This window comes from Vanellus vanellus (genome assembly GCF_965231255.1).
Source record: "Vanellus vanellus genome assembly, chromosome: 14".
Lineage (NCBI taxonomy): Eukaryota > Metazoa > Chordata > Aves > Charadriiformes > Charadriidae > Vanellus > Vanellus vanellus.
This window is the reverse complement of record NC_138919.1, coordinates 490,928-513,931: the sequence shown is the minus strand read 5'-3', so window position 1 is coordinate 513,931 and position 23,004 is coordinate 490,928. Positions and strand designations below refer to the sequence as shown.

The following is a 23,004-nucleotide window of genomic DNA, read 5'->3' as shown; positions in this document are numbered from 1 at the left end:
ACCAGAGGAGCCCTCTAGATGGTTAGAGTTTATGGAAATTAGTTTTGCACTGAATTAAAAACACTACAAATCTGTCTTTACCTTTTTGCTTTTATCCTGGGGTGGTCGAGTACACTGTGAAGCTTGTTGAGTGTTAACCTAATTGGAACATAAATTAATGATATTGACCCGATGATATTTAACACTGCTAAATGCACAGGAAGGGAATTTCAGCTGCCCACCACAAACTCACATACGTATTGGTTAGAGTACTTAAAGATATTGTAGTATGTCAGATTGTTTTTGTTTTTTTTTAAGCTTCCTAAGTAGAATGAACTTGACAATGTATTTTTTGTAACTGTACACAATATTTGTTTAATGTGCGTGCATTTTAGACGCCCGAGACGAGCTCTGTTGCCACGTCACCAATAAAGCCTGCTCAAGAGGAGCAATCACTGACTCCTCCGGGAAAGGTGATTGCCATCAGCGCCAGGAGTCCAGGTTGTGCACGGAATCAATCTGCCCTTCGCAACAACAAGACTTTTTCTCCTGGTGCTGCTTCCAGCTCCTCAGGTGAGTATTCATAAAAATCCATGGCAAGAGATCAGACCATTAGTACCTCGTACCGCGATGAGTACATCCCAGTAATTTAACACTGAGAGAGAGAGTTCTTACTCTTACAAGCTTAACTGTTAAAGAGCATTGGTATATGTTAATTTGCTTCAGAGTTGTCGTAAATTCAGTATTTCTTTGAATCTTGAAAAGCAGTGCATGTCAAGAATACAGTTTACAATCCAGAAGACCACTCACGAGTCACTCCTACAGAAGATGCTGGCATTTGTTAGGAGCTGACTGAGACAGAGTGTGGGATCTCGAGAGAGTGAAGGCTTACAGAGCAAGAGAGTAAATATATGGCGTAACATTTGTTGATAAAATAATGACTGAAAATTTTCTGTGCCGTTCTGCCACTGTGAAATACAATATGATTGTGAATTACCTTTTCTTTTAATAGAAGGCACAGCTGCTATACCTTGTGAGCCCTAGCCGTGCAGACCAGGAATTTCAGTTCTGTTCCTCAGTTGGGTTGCATTTGCCAGCAAATGTTTTATGACTTTAGAGAAGTGTGTGAAGGTGTCAGGGTTACTGGGAACAGCTGTTATTCTGGTGCTGTCCTTTTCACGCCCGTGCTGTAGGAAGCAATGGACCATGAGCAATTTAACTGATGCTGTAAAACATACTTGGTACTCTGTGTGGTTTTCATTTTTAAATGGCAGTTTCATCTTTGTCTAAAGCTTCATTGCGTGTACTTGCAGACAAGGACATACTTAAATATCTAGTAAAAAGCCAATGATTTAATAAATCAAACAGATAAATCATTACATTTCAGCAAGATACACAGGCTTGAAAGACATATCTTTTTAAATCAGACTTGCAAGGAGAGTCAAATTTACTCAGTTTGTGACATTCATTTTTATGAGATTGTACTTTATGCTTCCCTAGTGCCTTGACAATCCTTTCTGAAGCGGTTTAAGTAAGGCTAAGGCTATCCGCTGAGGATACCAGACACAAACAGCAAGAAGGTAACAATACTTTGTGTGTGATCCCCTAGGAACAGGCACCTGTTCTGTTTACATAAAGCTTCATTGGTTCAAAACCAAATGTAATTGTCCATGTTCATCTTTGATTGGCATCACTGAATTACAAGTAGGGTTGTGTGGCACTATGGTTTAACGTATTATAACGAAGCACATAGCAAAGTCAGGAAGAGAAAAGTACAGACCACGTGTTCCTGCTTTTGTACAGTACCAAAGATAGCCCAGTTAGTTTCAGCTGAGCTGTGTTCCTTGAACAGAGGAGCAGTAAAAGCGTGTTCAGTACAGCATTCTACCTAACTAATTAGTTTAGCTTCTCAGCAGTTCTGCCTGGGGTAATGCACTCAGCTTAGGCCCCAGGTGATGGTGTTCCAGAATGTCAACCTTTAGTATACAGTAATTATCACGCTTCTCTATATCCTCACATGCAGCGCTATTAAATGACTGCAGGAGTTTGGCTGTCAGAAAGGTAACTGCTAGGTTACTTGGGGTGATGAGCCTTCTAGGTGCGCTCCCTCGTAGACTTTGGTCCTGGGTCCATCTAGGTGCTAACTGCTTTTTGGGTTTTGTCTTTTGTTTTGGGTTTTTTTTTTTTTTTTAATTAAAGATAAATTGATTTGGCCTTCTCAGTAGAAAATAAAGATTAGAAGATAGCCCATGTCCACTGCATAAGAACTGAAAGCATGGGCAGACTGACAGCTCCACAGAAGCCACACAGCTAGCTGGGGAGACAAAAAAAGAGGATAAAAAGAATGATGCAAAGAGATTTAGAAAAAACTGAAGCAACAGCTGTGGTGCAACATCACTTATAGTGCTTAAAATATCATTATGTAATTACAGTTACATCCCTTTATTGCTTTTTTTAAAGATAATATCCTGCGTATTATCTTTAATGATTCTCCCTAACTCCTGGTCAGGCAGGAGGCACAAATTTCATGTTGTTCTGCATTGTATTGATTTTTAGATAGATTGGCACACTAATTTTAACTAACCTTTGGAAAAACAGCAGAATCTAGAGTAGCAGGGTGAAGATTGTGATTTCGTCTTTTAAATAGGAGGCTAATAAAACCTGCAGGTTAATTTGTTAGGTAAATAAAGCTTGATGTTTCTCAGAACAGTTCTTGAATACTGTTGCGTAGACCAATGTCTGCAGTAGGGCGGCCCAAGCTTGTGCTGGATTGTATTGGTTCAATGTCCCAAATGTATTTCTAAGAGAATCCATCTTTTGGAAGGTATTTTGGTGAATTGATCCCTGCTCTTTCATTCCTCTGTCACCAGAATCACTTTATTGGGGTTGCACTTTGAATTACCACAGGGTGGGGGGTGGGAGTGTAAATAAATCATAAACACTGTAGAATGGGTCTGTGTTTGTATTATCTTATGGTGGATATATAGTTTGTTTAGTGGGAAGGGCCCTCAAGTGTTTCTACAAGCTGCATAGATAAACTGGTTAATGCAGTCTGTGTGGGGCTTAAAACTGGGTGCTTAGTTTCTAGGGTTTTTAGTAGTGTAAAAATTGCATTTAACCTCCTTCTTCCAAGGATTTCAAAGCAAGTGAATGTTTGCAGTGTCCTTATGAAGCAGATAAATACTGGCGATTTGCAGGTGGGAAAACTGAAGTATTGAGAGTTTTGTGATTTGAGATCCCAAGCAGATGGTGGCAGAGCCAGAATCCATAAGTCCCAGCTCTCTGTACGATCCTTCAATTACTAAATAGGTTATTTTTGTTTTCATTTTACTTCATTAAAATTGCTGTTAAAATCTTGCAGGTTTGAGAAACCTCCCTAGACCTCTCTTGGTGGCTGGTCCTTCAAGTTCTGGAAGTGCTGATGCGGATGGTGGACTCTTCGCAGTTCCTACAACTCTACCACCCAACAGCCGCCATGGGAAACTCTTCTTGCCTAGCAAAGAAGCAGAACTGACCTTCCGGCAGCACTTAGACACAATCAGTGTAAGTGAGATGACTGAATGAAAAAAGTAGCCTTTTGTGCCTGAGCCAGCTTCCAGTAGGTATTACAGGGGTTTTTTTGTTCGTCAGAAAGTATGGGCTTCCCTATGAAGCAGCGATGTTCAAGCATAACATATTAGCTGAGATTAGTCGGATTTTGACTATATAACTATGCTTTGAAGTGACATCACCTCTTCAGACCTGAATCTGAATGCTATCACACAGCTTGATGAAACTGGTTCACTCTAATGAAGTTGCTCCAGCAAATATATTTGCCAGGTTTAGCAAAACTGCAGCTAATTTTCATACAACCTCATTGCTGTATTTAATTCAAATACTCATTTTCTTTTTATATATACAATCTCACTAACAACTAGATAGCAAGCTACAGTAGTTAAGTAGTGAAATGGCGGTTTTGGGAGAAAGCTTTATCTCCTTGAAACAAGAAGAAAAAAAAATACATTCCTGGTGGAAAATTTTCCTGGTCTATTAGAAAGAATATTCTATGGTCTGAAACAAAATGCAGTGTTTTAATAAATAGTTGCAGCTTTACTGAAAAACAGTTTTGCGTGTTATAATTTATTCTATCTGCATGCTTAAAATAGTTTCTAATACATTTCCTATTCTTGTCCAGATGCAGTCGGACTTCTTCTTGCCAAAGCCAAGGAAGTTACGGAACAGGCACTTGCGGAAGCCGTTAGTAGTACAGGTGAGAAGAACTGGCAAAGTGTGAAATGCCTGTTTTGCTTCCTGAATAGCTATCAGTAAGGCTATAATGATTTGCACCTAATTGAAATAGAAAACAGAACTTCCCTCATACATCCACTGGAGAAGTGAAGCTGAACAGAGGAAGATATGAGCATTTTAGTTTATGTTGTAACCAGACATGTTGCATTCCCTATATGAGGAATCTCAACAGTACTAGTAGCCCAGTGCATGAGGTAGTTTGGAAATAATAAACAAACCCCTCATATGAAAGCAGGTTCCGGGTTTGATGCACGAGCAGTGTGTTCACGTGTTATCCTGAACGTGGTAGAGCTGTCAGTGCTATTGCAATAACATCTCCCTTTAGATATTTTTTTCCTGCTTCCTACTCATTGATGCCTGTTAAATTGGGGTGAGCATAAATTTCTGTAGTGAAATAAAACATAACGCTATTTGAAAGAATGATGTTTTCTGGAAAAAAATGGGATTTGCTAAGAGATGTATGGAAGAGGTAGCCTGTTGTCATGGCACCTTGGTGACAGGCAGGCATTAACCTCCCTTAGACCACTCTGATAGCCCAGTAAAAAAGCACATGCCACTGTGAAAGCACAGGCTTGTCCTAGGGACTTGTGGCATGTGGAGAACATACAAGAAATCTAAAACCAAAATAATGGACAAGTGTTTGGGGAAAACAAAGTTACTAAGTATCAATATATCCTTTAGTCTCTTCTGATCTCTATAGGAGTAGGAGACCTAGAAATCACATACATACTATTTTTTGGTACTGAGCTATTCTGGTCTATGCAATTCCTTTTGTTTTAAGAGTTCCCAACTACATAGAGCTGCCTCATTAATTCACACTTGTTTAATCGTAACAGAAGATCAGTTTGCAGACAGACTAGATCCCGTCCTTAAGATCACTGCTGTAATTCTGTGGGAGATTTGAAAATTACTGCAAGAATAATCAGAAAGGAGTATAGTTCTAATTAATCATTTCTCTGAGAATTGTCCATATGGAAATTTTCTCTCGTAGTAGTTTACAGAGGAAACGTGATTCCTATCTGTAGCTTCTTTCTCAAGATGACACAGACATTATTGCTGTGTGTTGCATTATAGTCATGCCATGTAAATACTCTGCTTATTCTGGAAAGTATCATGAACTTCTGTTCATGAAGATGAGCTTAGAAGATGAGCTTTACCCTCCACTCTGTGTTTAAATATGTTTTGGTTTATTGTTGTTTCTCTCACGTAGAGAACACTGCTTCCCAGGCCATCTGGAAATCCGTCCCAGCATGTCTGCTCCTTTTCTATCTTATCCAACTCATCCATTACAGGTGAGTCTGCATATCTTCTATCGCTTTTATGCAGCCATGAGATGGACTGGAAAGTGTCCCTTAAAACTACATAAAGGAATAATTTCTAAAAAGAGGAAAATATCCTTTCAAAACCACAGGCTTGATTTACCATTGGCTTGAATCACTTCCTGCAGGATGATGGGATTGTTCTTCTGCATTGTTCTTAATCGGGAAACTACAGGCCTGTCAGCCTCACCTCCATCCCTTGAAAGATGATGGAACAGCTCGTTCTGGGCATCATCTCAAAAGAACGTTCTCAGTAGTCAACATGGATTCACCAAGGGGAAGTCATGTCTGACTAATGTGATAGCCTTCTATGATGGCATGACTTGGATGGGTAGATGAGGGGAGGGCAGTGGATGTTGTCCACCTAGACTTCAGCAAGGCTTTCGACACTGTCTCCCACATCATCCTCACAGGCAAGCTTAGGAAGCGTGGGTGAGATGAATGGACAGTGGGGCAGATTGAACAGTGGCTGACAGATAGAGAGAGCTCAGAGGGTTGTGGTTAGTGGTGCAGAGTCTAGTTGGAGGTCTGTAGCAAGTGGCGTTCCCCAGGGGTCAGTACTGTGTCCAGTTCTGTTCAATATATTCCTCAATGACCTGGATGAAGGGATATAGAGTGTACCATCAGCGAGTTTGCTGACGACACAAAACTGGGAGGAGTGGCTGACACGCCAGAAGGCTGTGCTGCCATTCAGCATGACCTGGACAGTCTGGAGAGTTGGGTGGAGAGGAACCTTATGAAATTCAACAAGGACAAGTGTAGGGTACTGCATCTGGGGAGGAATAACCCCATGCACCAGTACAGGTTGGGGGCTGACCTGCTAGAGAGCAGCTCTGGAAAGGGACCTGGGAGTTCTGGTGGACAAAAGGATGCCCATGAGCCAGCAATGTGCCCTGGTGGCCAAGAAGGCCAATGGCGTCATGGGGTGCATCAAGAAGAGTGTGGCCAGCAAGTCAAGGGAGGTCATCCTCCCCCTCTACTCTGCGCTGGTGAGTACTGTGTCCAGTTCTGGGCTCCCAGGGTCAAGAAGGATAGGGAACTGCTGGAGAGGGTCTAGCAGAGGGCTACAAAGGTGCTCAGGGACTGGAGCATCTCTCTTATGAGGAAAGGCTGAGGGACTTGGGGCTTTTTAGTCTGGAGAAGAGAAGATTGAGGGGGGATCTTATTAATGCTTACAAATACTTCAAGGGAGGGTGCCAGGGGGATGGCAACAGTCTTTTTTGTAGTGCCCAGTGATAGGACAAGAGGTAACGGGCACAAACTTGAGCATAGGAAGTTCCGTCTAAACATGAGGAAGCACTTCTTTCCTGTGAGGGTGGCAGAGCACTGGCACAGGCTGCCCAGAAAGGTGGGGGAGTCTCCCACTCTGGAGCCCGCCTGGACACCGTCCTGTGCAACTGCTGTAGGTGCTTCTGCTCTGGCGGGGGGGTGGAACTGGGGGAGCTCCAGAGGGCCCTTCCAACCCTCACCATTCTGTGAATCAAGTCATAATTATTATAGAAATTTTTTTCTTCCATTTCCTAGTATTGAAAGCAGGAAAGAGTAAGGAGACAAAATTTTGGAATTAATTACTTAAGATTTTTTTTTTTTTTTTTCTGTAGAGTATAATCATTGGTCTAGATTTTATAATGGCCGTTTCCCTGTACCTGGGATACTGTCTAAATTTCATAGGTTAAATCATTACACTGTCCATTTGTCCTTTTCTGCTGATACACTCTCGAGTACAACGGCAGTACAGGTGATTTCCCATCTCAGCTTGACTCTCAAAATCAACACGAGACCTTAAAGGTTATCTTCATTGAAAATAATGTAAGCAGTTTCAACAATACAGCAACATTTGCTGTTGCATTTTTGTGATAAGGCGCTGATTTGCTTGCATTACTATTTCAAGTTGGTTTCATCATCTCCACTACTTGTATTCCTGGAGCTCGCTACTGCTTGGAATTTACTTGCTTCCATTGAACAATGTTGTGCTCTGCTTTAAAGATGTTAGATTTCATCTGCTTGAGAGGTATTTAATCCTTCCCCCTAGGGAGAGGTTCTTTTCGGCCAATCCAGTCCTCGCTGACTAAAGCTGCTGTTTCTCGTCCAATTGTGCCCAAAGTTCTTCCAACACAGGCTACCAACCATCTGTCTAGTAAGTCCTTTCTTAAACAGAATGAATCATGCACGTTGTATTGTCATCTGTATGATAGTTTCTGTTTCCTAGGTAAAATCACTAGTGACTTTGGAAGTTAAAGAAGACAGCCGTGTTGCTGATATCTTACTTTCTGTGGCTTTTTGTGACTGCGGAAAGGGAGCAGGCAGTGGTAGGACAGTCTGAATGAGGTTCCTTCGCTGTGTCTGACCTGCAGACAAAGAAAGGGGTTAGAATTTGCAACCAAAGTTGAGCTCTTTTATGATGTTTTTTTGCAAGACTACTTTGAAAAAGGGTTGTGACAGATTTCAAAGAAACTTATAAACAGCTTATCCACTAATGTGGGATTATGCATTCTACAAGAAAAAAACATGCCGGTGTACCCCAAGCAAATACTGTCTTGCAACAAAAGAATGGTTCCATAATTGGAATGATTAGTGAGGTGAAAACAATGACTGCCTCTGTATTTTATGTAGAGGATTCTCTATATGATGGGAAGACATTCCGATGTTTTAAGGGTATTTTAAAAGATCTGGGTGAGTTTGACCCTGCAACAACGTAAGTTTTTTATATTGAGACCAAATGGCTGCTAGAGGCAAGACAACAAAATAAGGCTATGTTGGTTTTATAGCTCCTCTAGTAAACCATAGGAAATTTCTAGAAATTACATAAACAAATACTTAAAAAATTTCAGGACAAAAAAGAAAAAAAATAGAAGGAAAGAGCCGGGAGGGAACTGACATGTTTCTCTAAACTGTTTTGGTATACCTGATAACATGTTTGGACAGGCCAGAAAAAGTAAACATTTTAGCTGAAATAAATGTTACACTTTGTGAAGAGGAACAACTGATATAGCTGATCAGATAATTACCATTTTCACTTTATGCATGTGTTAAGTTTTGACTCTGGGCAATTGTTAAAACAACTTTTAGATGAGTCACAACAAAATAATTGCCTGAAGAGAAGGTTTGTAATGTGTCTTTTGCTTTTTTGTTTCACAAAAGGTGCTATCGACTTGGCAGCTAAAAGTGCTGGTATCATCCCTGGTAGCCCTGTGCCTGTCCTGGATGCAGATGGTTTATCAGGTGTATCCCCATTGTCACCAGATGGAGTAACTACGGTGGTAACAGGGCAGGAGTCAACAATAGCACATCAGAATGGAGGCTCCATCACCACTGTAGAGGTCAGAGGCTCTTTGAGCATGCTTTTTAAAGTGTCTTGCTCTTTCATGGTGTAAAAAAAGCTGTATTATTGCTGACTCTTCAGTGAGTTTTCTCCTGGAGCTTGCTGTTAGACACCTTTATCATAGCAAACCCAATCTATATTGTATAGTGTGTATTTCAGGGTTGAGGGGTCAAATCATCATCAGATTGGACAGATTGCCATCCTATAGAATAGCTTTCAGCTGGGAGACTGTAGCAATTGGCCATCCAGAAATCTGGGCTCGAGTGCTGTGTTCAGTTTTGGGCCCCTCACAGGAAAGACATTGAGGCTCTTGAGTGCGTCCAGAGAAGGGCAATGGAGCTGGTGAAGGGTCTGGAGCACAAGTCTGATGAGGAGCGGCTGAGGGACCTGGGGTTGTTCAGCCTGGAGTAAAGGAGGCTGAGGGGGAGACCTTCCCACTCTCTACAGCTCCCTGAAAGGAGGGGGTAGCGATGGGGGCTCGGTCTCTTCTCCCAAGGAACAGGCGATAGGACAGGAGGAACCGGCCTCAAGTTGTGCCAAGGGAGGTTTAGATTGGACATTAGGAAAAATTTCTTCACCGAAAGGGTTGTCAAGCACTGGAACAGGCTGCCCAGGGCAATGGTGGAGTCACAGTCCCTGGAGGGACTTAAAAGTCAGGCAGACATGGTGCTGAGGGACACAGGTTAGTGGTGGGTTTGGCAGTGTCAGACTGATGGTTGGACCCGATGATCTTAAAGGTCCCTTCCAACCTAGATGATTCTACGAAAAGAAACAGTGGCATTTCAATAGACAGTAATTCAGGAGGGAATCTGGGGCAAAACATGGACTTCTAGGTATGTATTTGGAATGGAAACTGATTATTCCTTGCTGTTTCTTTCAGTGAGACCCAGATATGTGTTAGTCCATGTCACTTTCTCAGGGAGTTGATGGACGATTTTGAAAGGCATAATATGTAGAAAGAGCATGCCTAACCAGTGACAGGCACTTGTCTCTTACCTTCCTGGCTGTATCGGCAGCATCTGGTGCAAACATTTGTCACTCACATGATTTGTGTTGTGCTTCCAGGGCTCGGGCCCTGGGTGTCGGGTTCCGTTCATCAGCCTGCCAACACGGCACGAGCAGGAGGCAGTTCCTGATGGTTTCCAGGTAGAGTATGTGTTAACAGAAGAGTTGTATGAAATGGGTAATGCTTGGAAGTGGATAATGCTTGGAAAACACCACTGGTATTGGTAGTTAAAACCTCTTGTTCCCAGGTAATTGCACACAATTGGTACTGTTTTGTGGGAATTGAAATCTCTAGCATCTGAAGAAATTGAAAGAAAGAAATTTAGGAAAGCTGCTTAAATTTCTGTGGGTCCCATTCTCTAAAAAAGCAAAACGAAGCTGGCGATCTCTGACCTCTGAAGGACAAACAGGTTTTATGTATTTCTTGATACAGTGGAGGAGTTTATAATTGCTCTGCTATACTGTACATGTGTATTTTCAATATCACAGAGAAAGGTTTTGGGAGTTGGCAGTCCTGCTGTTTGTATGCTGCTGAAGGAGGAATGTTAAGACTAAATGCATGATTGTAATCCTCTTCAGAGAATCACTTTTCTTTGTGCTGGATCCAATAAGACACAGATACTTCAAAAGTAACCGTGGCAGCACCTGAGGTGTAAGAGCATGGCAATCCTAGCCCCAGTGTCCTTCTCCAGTGAAATCCAGGACCTTGTGTTAGATACTTAAGCCTCAGAATACAGGTTTTTCTTTTTTTCAGTGGAAGCACTTGCCACCTTTCCTGTGACAAGTACATGCGAAAAAGGTCAAATTAATTTGATTGGACAGCATAAAGGAGAGAAAGATTGATTTTTTTTTTTTTTTTTTTTTTTATAGCACAGATGTTAGGGCATGAACCTACCAGGCATTTATTTGTGGTAACAGGGCTTTAGTTTCTGGTTCTTGCTCTCAGGACGGCTTTGTATATACTACGTCAGGAAAAAAAATCACAAAAAGTTTTATGATGAGGTACTAATAACAAGACTCCTTAAAAAAGAATTGAGTTTTGGGAAATCTAGCTGTAAGGAGGAGCAAGTTAGCAGTTTAAAATAATTACATACTCTTCAAGCACTTAAAGGTTTTTTGCCTATACAAAGGCAAAAGAACACTTAATTCTTACGAACTATCTTGTAGATTCATCAAAATCATGTTAATTTTATTATTATGCTTGTTTCTGTTCTTCAGGCTGTATTAAATATTTTTTGGAATGTTACATACCCATATTTTTTCAGATGATTGGGCAGTATATGGGCTGAAGCATATTTGTTTATGCTTACAGATCGTTTTCATGAAAATAATACACATTTATAATATACTTTATAAATAAAGTAAATATTAAATATAATTATAAATTATATATAAATTTATATGTATTATATATAAAGTTTTAGGAATATTGTCTGCTGGATTATTAGTTGGGTTTTTTCCCTCTTCGCCCTCCTCAAAGTCTGATTTTAATCTGATGCTTAGGAGCTAAGATGTTGCTTTTCAGGCAGATTTCTAAGTCCTTTGTAAATTCACAAACAGTTAACTCTGTTTCTTGTAACAGGGAACATCAGTCCTTTCTCTATCAGAACTGTCCAAGACTCCCCTCCAAAATGGTCTTTCCACTCCTCCACTTCCCTCATCAGAGGCTTCCAGCACCCGGCTCTCTCCTCCCAACGTTTCTGCTCTCTTGGATATTTCTCTGCCTGGACCACCTGAAGATGTGCTTTCTCAAGGAGAACCTGCCACTCAAATCAGTGATTCTATCATTGAAATAGCTATCAGCTCTGGTCAATACAGTAAGTCTGAGCTTCCCTAAAGTATTCCTATTGACTTAAAAAAAAAAAAAAAAAAAAAATCCCTGTTATCTTACATGTCAGCAGAAATTTTTTCAGAAAGCAGGTTTTGGTTATTTTCTTTTTTAGTATCTGTTGGAAATAAAATTATGTGCCTAGCCTTTATTTTCTAGTATATATAGGTGGGGGGGTTCTTGTTGGTGGGTTGTGTTTGTTTTTTTTTTTTTTCTTTCTAAACATAAATTGGTGTAGCATCCTATAACTTTCCTGCATTGACTGAATCAGTGATTCCTGACATTGGCTTACAGGTGAAGGTGTTTCTCTCTCTCCTGCAAAGCTGAATGGCAGTGACAGCTCCAAAAGTCTTCCGTCCCCATCCAGTAGTCCTCAACAGAACTGGATTGCTTCTCCCAGCCATGATCCCCAGTGGTACCCCAATGACTCCACAGACTCGTCTCTCAGCAGCTTGTTTTGTAAGTGCCTCTATGCAGAGAACTGCAACAAAAAACCTCTTTCCTTTTAAAAAAAAAAAAAAAAAAAGCTGCTTATTAGAAGTGAATCCTTTGGAAAATTGTAAACCCGGTAGGACATTTGTAGGATTCTTTCCTTGCTTTCATTTCAACAGTGTTGCCTTGTATACATTCTCTTTACAAGCCTGTTCATGAAAAGGTCCTGTTGCTAGATTGGGGCCTATACCTTGGGACAAATAGTTCCTTCACAGTTCTTTGTAGTCTGTTTGGAGCCTGACTCATCAGCTAGACTGAGACATTTTGGCTGTTCTGCCAAAATGAAAAGATGCCCTTGGCTCTGCTGTTGGCAAAATAGGCTTCATTCTGTGCTTGGTGAGCGTAATCTCAAAGACATGAGATCACTGGCTTTGTTTGCGGTTTGGTTTGGTGTTTTTTTTAATTAATATTATTTGGGCCAGTGTAATGAGTCTCTGTAGTCTTAGCAGTGCGCTGATGCTGTTCATACTGGTAATATGTAATTTTTAAGAGAGAGAAGAAATAGGTATCTGTCCTCCACTTTCTATTTCCTTGTCCTTCTCTTTATTCTCCCTATTGCAAAGACTCAGTGCGCTGACTTACTGATGTGCCCGTTCTTTATAGCAAGTTTCATCTCCCCCGAGAAGGGACGAAAAATGTTGCCCACTCCTGTTGGGACTGCCAGTGGCACCTCCTTACTGGGACCCAGCCTTCTGGATGGAAACTCGCGGGACTCTTTTGTGTCACGGTCTTTGGCGGATGTAGCAGAGGTATGTCACCAAATTACGTTCAACTCACTCCTTCCTTTTTTAGTGCAGTGTTACTGTATATTATCTCAGGAAGGTATGTTGGACACTTAAGGCAAAGATGCTTTGACATCTGCACTTCAGCTTTGTGAAACAGGGTTAGAGTCTTAACGGGACTTGAGAGTGTACCGCACCAGAGGTGGTGCAAGAAACTGTTAGGAGCACCTTCGACCCAGGTTCTTTTTGCTGGGGGAGGTCATGGTTACCATGTTGGATGTGTCTTACTTTTGACAGAGAGAGTTGTAATCCTTCTGTTTTGTGTCTCCTGTTTTGTAGAGCAGGAATGGAAAATACTAAAGATGAGAGAAAGGTTAATACTGATGCAGCTATGGTATGGTTGGAAGACTGGTAGAAAAAATAGGAAGAAGCAGGAACTGGCTAATACTAAGTTACCTGAGAATGGCAGAAGGTCCTGTGTTGCTGAGTTATTTTCTCCGTTGGCAGAATTATCCTTCTGTTTTGAAATCTTTTGAAGGGGTAGAGTGAAGACCAGCAGTCATTAAGGCTTTGATATGCTTGGGGACAGAGCTCTCTTTCAGAGGGACAGAGGCAGACTGGAGGAATGAGCTGCCAGGAACATCACAGAATTCAGCAAGGACAAATGCAAAGTCCTGCCCCCCGGACAATGTAGGCTGGAGACAGACTGTTTAAGAAACAGCTCTGCTGAGATGTACCTGTGCATCTTGATAGACAGCAAGCTGAACATGAGCCAGGATGTTCTGTGGCAGCTAAGACAACCAGCAGCGTCCTCAGCTGTTTCAACAGGAGCATAGCCAGTAGATTGAACAAAGCGATGATTATCCTGCTCTTCTCAACAGCTGTGAGACAGTGTCTAGAATATTTTGACCAGTTTTGAGCACCCAATACAGGAAAGATAGATAAACTGGAGCAAGTTCAGCAGAGGGCCACCAAGACGATTAGGAGGCTGAAGCACCTGTCCGTGAGGAAAGGCTGATGGTACTGGGCTTGTTCAACCTGGAGAAGGCTTCCAGGCGGAAGGGACCTAACTGCCTGCCAGTACTTGCGGGGAGATCATCAAGAAGATGTAGCCGGGCTCTTCACAAAGTGGTGATGCGTGGTGGGAGGAATAAGCAAAAGCTGAATTGAGAAAGGTTCTGACTACATATAAAGAAAAACTTTTTCACTCTGAGGACAGTCAGGCAGGGGAACAGGTTGATGATGTACAGTGTCTGTCTTCAGAGCTTTTCAAGGCTAACATCAGTAAAGCCCTGAGGAAGCTGGTCTGTCCTCCTAGGTGACCCTCCTTTGAGTAGGAGGTTGAACTAGAGACCTTTTCAGGTCCCTTCCAGTCTTAATTATCCTACAGTTTACAGTTATTGACTCAGTGTAACGTCATGTACGTTGTAACTTTGGGGGGGCTTGCCCTGATGGAAGGAAAATGTCATTCCTCCATTGCCCTTTGTGTTTGGGTAAGGAGGTTCTGTACAGACCTCGTAACCAGAATTGCAGCAAGCTGATGCCATGTTAGTGTGCCCTTGGCAGCTTCAGACTCCACACACAGCTCTGCTTCCTGGCATAAATATGAAGATTCTGCTTACTTGGTGGTGAGAATCTGTCAAGGTGTGTGTTAATAAAAGGAATATATGATAACTTATTTGTGTGGATTTGAAGTGACGTTGCAGCCCTTGATCTTACAAGCTGCCTTCAGAAGAAAATGGTGTAAGCCACCATTTTAGGCACACCAGAGCAGCTGTTGTGGCAGATGTGGGTTTGTGTAGGAGTCTTTAGAGGAAGCAAGTATCATTAAAAATGGTTTTAATGATGGGAGAATTTTGAAAGGCCTTTTATTAAGTGTCCTGCAGAATCGAGTTTTATTTACAAATGCAGTTATTTCGTTAGAGGTAATATCTATAGAGTTGTTGTACAGTGCATCTAATAGTGCACCTTAATGCTGAATTAAGGATAGGCAGGTAATGCCTGTTGAGACTATAGCTTTGGGTTTGGGTTTGTTTGTTGTTTTTTTTTTCCCCAGAGGTTTCCATTTAGCCATGGATAAGAGCTGTTCTCTAACTCAAAGTGATATAAAGTGTATCTTTCATATGAAGAGAGGCTGGGAATGAAGATGAGGGAGCCAAACTGTTCTCAGGACAAGAGGCAGCAGGCACAAATTGAAACACATGAAATTCCACCTGAACTTTTTTAATGTGAGGGTGGTCAAACATGGAAACAGGTTGCCCAGAGAAGTTGTGGAGATAATTCAGCACCTGACCAGACAAGGTCTAGGGCAGCCTGTTCTAGCTGACCCTGCTTGAGCAGGATGGTGGGACAAAATGATCTCAAGATGTCCCTTCCAACCTAAACAATTCTGTGATACTGTGAAATTTCCACTGATGTGTAGCTCTTCTTTTCTCTCATGTCTCTTCTAGGTGGTGGATTCCCAGCTGGCTTGCATGATGAATGAGAACAGCATAGATTACATATCTCGTTTTAATGACCTTGCCCAGGAACTATCAATACCTGAGCCAACCCGCAGGGAAATTCTGTTCGATGGAGGAGGTGGTGGTCCCCCAATCGGGGATCTCTCACAGTGAGCGTATGAGACCAGCAGGCTGGTGTAGACTGTTCAGCTAACGTTGGAGATTGCAGCGCTGGATCATGGCAAGGGCAGGTTGTAGAGAAGCAGCTGAGGCTCGGTTGTCTCAGTCTTGTGCGCTTCTTTCTAAAAGAAGCATTGTCTTCAAAAGTCTGAAGAAGTACTTGCAAGTCCTGGAATGTGCAATATACTGGGAACAACAAAAAGTGGAATAGTATTATGGGAAACGGTGCCCCTGCATCAGTGATGTAAGATGGCAGGTTTATGGGACAGTCCCGGACTTGTACTTTGGAACAGCCTAAGCAAGAAGCTTAAGCAGGGAAGGGTATTGCCAGAAGCTCCCCTACGTGAATTATTTTTTGCGTAGTAATCAAAATGCCATGATTTGAGATCCACATTGAAGTTGTGGAGGATAAAAGGGTGGGGGTGGGCATGGGAACCATTTTGCATCTTGACATGTCCTAGTTGGCGCTCTTTTTATCAGTCAGTCAAGCTGAAGTTTCTTGCACTCTTCAAAGGCGCTGCTACTCTACTATGCTTCATTTTTATAGAGCGTTCTGTTTCTTTGGCTATGTTTTGTTGTCTGACCATTCCAGCAGGGGTGCGTACCTGCTTTCTTGGTTCGTAGGGGAACTCTGATTCACCCTGCTCCCAGATTGCATGGATCCTTGGGGAGTTTCCTCTATTTTTAAACCACATCACGTGTCGCAATCATCATCATCCTGACTGCACTCATGTTCTCCATCTTTGAGATTCTTCATCACGTTGCACAGTTCATCCCACGAGCGGGAGAGTGCTTTCTTGCTTTCCCTGAAGAACGGTTGCTTTTTAAGTCAGGAAACACTGCAAAAGAGCTTACTGGAATCACTATTGAAAGCTTTGTCGTAACTAGTCTTGGCTTTGCTGGAAACCTGTATATATTGCCATCTTTTTTCACAAAAACTGAGGATTTACGTGGGGAGAGGAAATAGGAAAGAACATTGTAACGTATAGAAACAAATAATACGTTAACGCTAAAGTTGTTGAGATCTGTTTTGTGTCACGAGGAGGAGAGGTGTCAAGTCCTAGCTTAATCCCTTAGTCCTTCCTTATTTCCTCCTTGTTCTGTGAATTCCAGGTGCTCTGTAGTACCTCAGGGCATCATTTTTCATTATCGTCACTCCCAGGCACTAGTGGATCTGGTACTCCCTCTACTAAGTCCCTATGCATTTAATGTTAGTGTTTTAATATTTGAAAGACCCAGATCCTGATACCAGCAGGTTCAAAGGAATATAAAATTACTTTCTCTACAGGTGGTTGTACGTCAATTCTATCTTTATAACTCAGGAGACTGTTTCCTATTTCCTTTCCTGCCGGTCATGAGAGAGAATACCTTTATTGTGCCCCTTTTCTAAGCACTTGTCTACTTCTCCAGTAAAAGGATGTCCCTTGGCTGTTTTAAGTAGCTCTGAACTTACCCAACGGGGCTACTCCTCTATAAACCTCAACTTTATATTATTAATAAATAAACAAAACTTCTCCATCTGTTAGGCTATTTTCAGGGGTTCATTTTCCCAACTTGCACTATACTTGGTGGATATAGTTCTACCTGCCTTTAGCTACTTTTACAAGGCATTTGGCTGGGAGTTTCTTCTTGTAACCCTGCTCACGATGCACTGATTAGATTGGCTGTTTTCCCAGTCACTTCACCCTGCTTTATGTAGATATTTTTTTTTTTTAACTGCTATATAGTTTACCTTATGCTTTCTATCATTAAGAGAAAAAGTAACAGGTTTTCTGATGCACCTTTTGTGTGGCCCAGAGCAACCTTCTTGATTTCACTCAAAAAAGTAGGGAGATTTGGATGACATTCCAGGACCCCACCTATCAGGTTGCTACATTCTCCTCTTTGACATAGGAACCATACGGATGTGTAAAACCAGCATTAGTGCAACTGGGTGTTCCCAACAGGAAGGCAAACCTGTATTAGTAGCAAGAAAACAATCATGATTAGAAGAATGGAGAATTTCATACCTCTGGGCTAACTTCCTACTCTGACTGCGTGTCATGTGGGATATGAAGAAGTCCTTCTGTCATTATTTCTCTTTCGTTATTCTTGCAGAGCCTTGTTTGAGAATTCTGATGCAATTATCAGGAAATCATGTAAACCTAGAATATAAAAAATTGAAGACTGTCAGAAAAAAATGAATGCTGAGGAGTATATCGTTCTGAGCGTTCACCTTTGCCATGGAGAGGATACCCATAAATCTCAAGTCGCTCCCTCTAAAACTTTGGAAGTTTTACTTAGAGTTGAGCTGTATTTCGGTTCAGTCTTTCCCAGATTGTTTCCTCTTGGTTTTGGCTTCTTACATTAGTAATGCTGATTATCCTATATGCTGTACCTCCAAAAATCCTTCGGACTTGCAGGACGAAAGTAGAGGGCTCCTACTGTAGCCATGGATTACGGACACGCAGGAGGAGCTGTGATACATCCTAATCAAGTACTGTATAAAAGAAAATCTGAACTCTTATTCTTAAACTTCTGAATATTGGAAGACCAGCCTGATGGGTCTCCGATGTATTGGGGTAGCTTGACAGACATTCCATCTTCTTTACCCATGCTGGTAATGGAGTGGATGTGACACTGGTTTTGACTCTTAGGTTGCCTAGAATAAGTGCTGGTGTTGCTGTACCTACATGGCAGAGCACTTCTTTGAGATCCATGCGGACTTCCTGCCATCTGATGCAGGGAGCTGTCAGGCTGCCCTTCCTCAGCCCATTCAGTTGCCATAGAGGAATAATAGAGTTGCAGAATGAAGACAGCATAGTGGCTATTTTTAATGATGCCATGAGATAGAAAACATTGATATCCTGAACCTTCGCCAGTAGACTTGGACCACCGAGTAACAGAAAGTGGAAGTGACACAGGTCAGTTCAGCACTCAGAATTTTGTGGTTAGAAATGGGTTTGGCATCAGCATCTTAAAAGTTGTCATTATGAAACAGAATTTGATTTCAGAAATGTAATGCTGTGCAAACTGCAGTTTAATAATAAAGCCCTTTCAGGACAAGTCAGTCTTATCAGGGAAAAACTTGAAAATAACTCAGATTGTTGTGGTAGTTTTGAATTGATGCAGGATTTGTTATCCTTATTATGTGAAAGGTCACTTAAACACACCTGCGATTCCACCAGCTCTAGATTTTAGGTGGATGTGCTTTACAATACTGACCATTATCAGTTTGTGCCTAAGACTGCTAAGTGAAAAATTGGGGGGGTGTAGGAGGGGTGTGTATATACAGACACTTACATACACACACACACACACACATCCATATATATATGCTTGTGCGTGTATATATATTTTTTTTTTTAAAACACAAAACTTTTTCGATTTTAATTATTTCAGCTTCCCCAACAGAAGTAACAAAATCCATATGTGTAACAGTGTCAGCCTGTGCTAAGCAAACACTCAAGCAAGTTGCACTGAGATTCATGCAGGATTGGTTTTGAGGTAAAGGTGACTTCGTTAGCTTAATAGCTTCTTGGAGCACTGTAAGGTGGTTGAAGAGGACAAATGGACACTAACAACCTCCAGTTCTAGTATTAATTGCTCTAGGCTTTCCCCATGTTGGTTTAGTGACTATACATAATAAGGCAGTTCTGAGTAGTTCAGCAAAGTGAATGGCAGAAAATTCAGTATTTGTTGTCGTCCTGGTCTGGGTGACAAGCGGTACTACCACATCCTAAGGATTAGATCTCCCTGTGTGTGCGCTAACTGGGTTTTCTGCTGGGTGTTGCATCCTGATTACCCACACAATTCATTTTATCCTTTATCACTAAATCTACTAAGCATAGGAATACTAATTATTTTTAATATGGCATTGTTAAGCCTTTTCTTGACACCCCTCTTTATATTTCTAATTGAATTAAATAGCTTGGATCAAATTAGTCTATAAAGACATCTCATTTACTGACTCCGCAGATCCCAGAGTGGAAATTAAGTTGCATTTTGTTTTTTACACTCAGACTTCGGATGCATTTATAAGGAAAGTACTGCACTTTTTTTTAACCTTTTCAAACCTTTGAATCTCTTAATTTCACAGCAATTTGTAAATGTTAACTAAGTGAAACCTTGGCAAGCACTACGGCAATAAGTTATCATTAATTATTGAAACATGATAACTGCTTTAGAGCTTAAGGTTCTGGCAGCAAAATTTAATGCTGTTTCTTTTAATAATAGTTAAGCCATATCATCTAAGGTTTCTGGCTTGTTGGAGATGTGAATTTGTTTTATAGATTATAAATATACCTATATAGTGTATGTATAAAGCAGAATGCCTGTCCTTACTGATTATTTTTTGTACCATATTGTAAATTATATTATTTATTCTTTACCAATTTTGGAAAAAGGTGTTTTGGTTATTTAATATAATATACAAAAGCTGTTAAACTTCCTCTGTTTAAATTTCCAATTCAACTTGTAAAGCTGTTTTTATTCTTGTGCATAAATACATACTAATACTTGGTCTAACTTATGTCCAGTGTGTTACTTGCTGTTCATGCCCCATCAGATTTTTCCATTTAACCTTTATGTACATAATAATGGCCCCTTGGCAAGGGGGGCTAAAAATCTGTCCGTAAGGCCAAGCCTTCCAAGGTGAAATTCTGGGTTTGGTGAAATCAGTGGCATAATTCCCATTGGCATCTTCCATTGCAGAAGTTTCATGATTTTCACCATGGTGAGAGAAGGTCTTGGTTGGGTTTGGGGATTTGCTTTTGCTTTACAGCTTCCATCCCCAGTAATGTCTGCTGATGGTGAGTGTTGGAAATGATTCAAACGAGAGGGCTGTCTGGCCTGAATGTCCTGTCTTTGTCCATGGTCATCAGTAAGAAGGAAAAAAAAGGCAACCAAACCAACCCACAAAAAAACCCACCAAGCAAAAGGGTGTACAGTAAAAAGGGTGTGTATATTTTGTGTTCCCCCCAATCTTTTCTTTCCTTCCCAGCTTCAAATAAGCAGAATTTAGATGTAGAGGTTACATTCAGGCCATCATGTTTTATAGAGCCACTACTAGAAAATCTTGTTCACCCTGAGGGCAATCAGGAAGAGGTTACCCAGAGAGCGTTGTGCAGTGTCTGTCTTCAGAGTTTTCCAAGACAAAACTTAAGTAAAGCCCAGAGGAAGCTGGTCTGATTTACCACCCTGCTTTGAGCAGGAGGTTAGGCTCTAAGCCTGAGGTTCCTTTCAAGCCAACAGTCATTAGTTTATGTCATTAACTAATTCTAATTTGTACCCATTTAGGATTTTGGTCTCTGCAATATACAATGGCAGCTTTAGTTTAATTTTGCATTGAAAAAATGCAACAGTGTTCTTAAACTAGATGATAGGAGAATGACTTTGGGGTGTTGGTTGATGAGAAGCTCACCATGAGCCGACAATGTGCGCTGGCAGCCCAGAAAGCCCCCGGCATCCCGGGCTGCATCCCCAGCAGCGTGGCCAGTGGGGCAAGGGAGGGGATTCTGCCCCTCTGCTCTGCTCTGCTCTGGGGAGACCCCCCTGCAGTGCTGCCTCCGGCTCGAGTGGTCCCAGCACAGAAGAGACATGGACCTGTTGGAGGGGGGCCAGAGGAAGCCATGAAGATGCTGGGAGGGCTGGAGCCCCTCTGCTTGGAAGACAGGCCGAGGGAGTTGGGGGTGTTCAGCCTGGAGAAGAGAAGGCTCTGGGGAGCCCTTAGAGCCCCTTCCAGTGCCTAAAGGGGCTCCAGGAGAGCTGGGGAGGGACTCTCGATCAGGGGGTGAAGCGATAGGACGAGGGGGAATGGTTTTACACCGAAAGAGGGGAGATTGAGATGAGATATTAGGAAGAAATTCTTGACTGTGAGGGTGGTGAGCCCCTGGCGCAGGTTGCCCTGAGAAGCTGTGGCTGCCCCATCCCTGGAGGTGTTCTAGGCCAGGTTGGACGGGGCTTGGAGCAGCCTGGGCTGGTGGGAGGTGTCCCTGCCCAGGGCAGGGGGTGGGACTGCGTGATCTTTAAGGTCCTTTCCAACCCAAACCATTCTATGATAAGAAATGAAGAACATTTTAAAAAGCTCAACAAAATAACCTTATTAGTAATATTCTTTGATGCTTCCTTTCCATCCAACAAGTGAGGGCTCACCTTTGTACCGAGAAAACTGGACTATATGATCAAGTCTGAGCACCTTCTTTCCTCTACCATGCTGTCACAAAGGCTAAGAGAGATCTTCAACTCTTCCCCCTTATGTCAAAGCTCATACTGAATTCTGCCACTTTCGTTTCTCACAGATTATCTAATTTTACCCTAAATGACCAAAACTCAACACTGTAAAAACAGAAGGAATGAGACTGAAGTAAAGATTAGCAAAGCAAGAGATGAATCAAAATGTTGTAGTTAAGAGTACGTATTTCTGGTGTGTAGTTTTTTGGATTTTGTTTTTTTTTTAATCCTTCAATACAAAAGCAGCAATATGGGTGCCACTACATTTACTTCTTGGCATGATGGAAAGCTGCGGAGCCATTAAATAAAACCTTCAGCTGAATATGTTAACTTATAGCATTACTATCAATCCAAAGGCGTTTGGTTAAAAAGGCCGTGCCAGCGCTGGCTCCTCCAGTGGAGCTGCACCAGATTCTCCAGGAGACCGATGGCTCCAATGTGGCGGCCGCCCAACACTGCCTCAGCCACAGAGCTGCGTACAAGTCACAGACAGTTTCCTGAGCGAGAGGTGAAGGACAGCAGGTGGGTTGTTGGTGATGGGGACAGGTGCCTGTGCCGAGGCCCACAGTGCATCGCCAGGCCAAGGTGTGACCCTCTGCGCTCCCACACAGCTGGGTGAAGCCTCGGAGGTGATGCTGGAGCCACCACTTTATACAGTCGCCTGTGAAGGTATTCCTTAGGATGGTCTTCCTCCAGATTTTTGACAGTTTTGGGTGAAGTGCCCATATGGGCGCCAGGGCTTGGCGGCACAGCTGATGCACGGACCGGAGCCGGCCCTTCTTAGGGCTGTCACAGCCCTTCACCACAGGGCTCCGCAGACGAACCCGGCCTTTTCCGCCCGGAAGGAGGGGATCGTCCCTGGGGAGGGGAACCTCACGCTCTGCAGCCCGCCCTCGGGAGCGGGGGTCAGTGGCTGGGCTGGGCCTGCCCCCCTCAGCTGGGGGTGGCCGCCCCGGCCGCCGCCCTACCTGGCCCTTTAAATACCCTCCCGCCGCTCGCCCCGCTCCTCCTCTCAGCCAATGGCGCTGCAGTTCCGTCTGACGGACGCGCGGCGTTACCAATGGGCGGCGGCCAGGACGCACGACGACGCGGGCCCTTTTCAAGCTTCCCTCCCTCTGCGAGGCTCACCGGGAAGGCGGGAGAGCGAGAGGGCGGGCTGCTTTCGATAGGCTGCTCGACGTGATGGGCGGGCGGGTCAGCCAACGGTAGGGCAGGGCGG

The 23,004-nt window shown here is 42.6% G+C and overlaps 1 protein-coding gene across 1 annotated transcript in view; it reads left to right on the top strand.

Annotated features, from left to right (window-relative positions):
* The window catches only part of CRAMP1 (cramped chromatin regulator homolog 1), a 46,827-nt gene extending 31,206 nt beyond the window's left edge, over nt 1-15,621 (top strand). Inside the window, exons 11-21 of the mRNA XM_082490826.1 lie at nt 375-552; nt 3,341-3,522; nt 4,154-4,228; nt 5,477-5,558; nt 7,618-7,722; nt 8,727-8,905; nt 9,973-10,053; nt 11,495-11,729; nt 12,035-12,199; nt 12,836-12,981; nt 15,405-15,621. Of these exons, the coding sequence (XP_082346952.1) occupies nt 375-552; nt 3,341-3,522; nt 4,154-4,228; nt 5,477-5,558; nt 7,618-7,722; nt 8,727-8,905; nt 9,973-10,053; nt 11,495-11,729; nt 12,035-12,199; nt 12,836-12,981; nt 15,405-15,569 (1,593 nt within the window). The 3' untranslated portion in view covers nt 15,570-15,621. The remainder of the gene's footprint in view (nt 1-374; nt 553-3,340; nt 3,523-4,153; nt 4,229-5,476; nt 5,559-7,617; nt 7,723-8,726; nt 8,906-9,972; nt 10,054-11,494; nt 11,730-12,034; nt 12,200-12,835; nt 12,982-15,404) is intronic.
* The last annotated feature ends 7,383 nt before the right edge of the window (nt 15,622-23,004 follow it).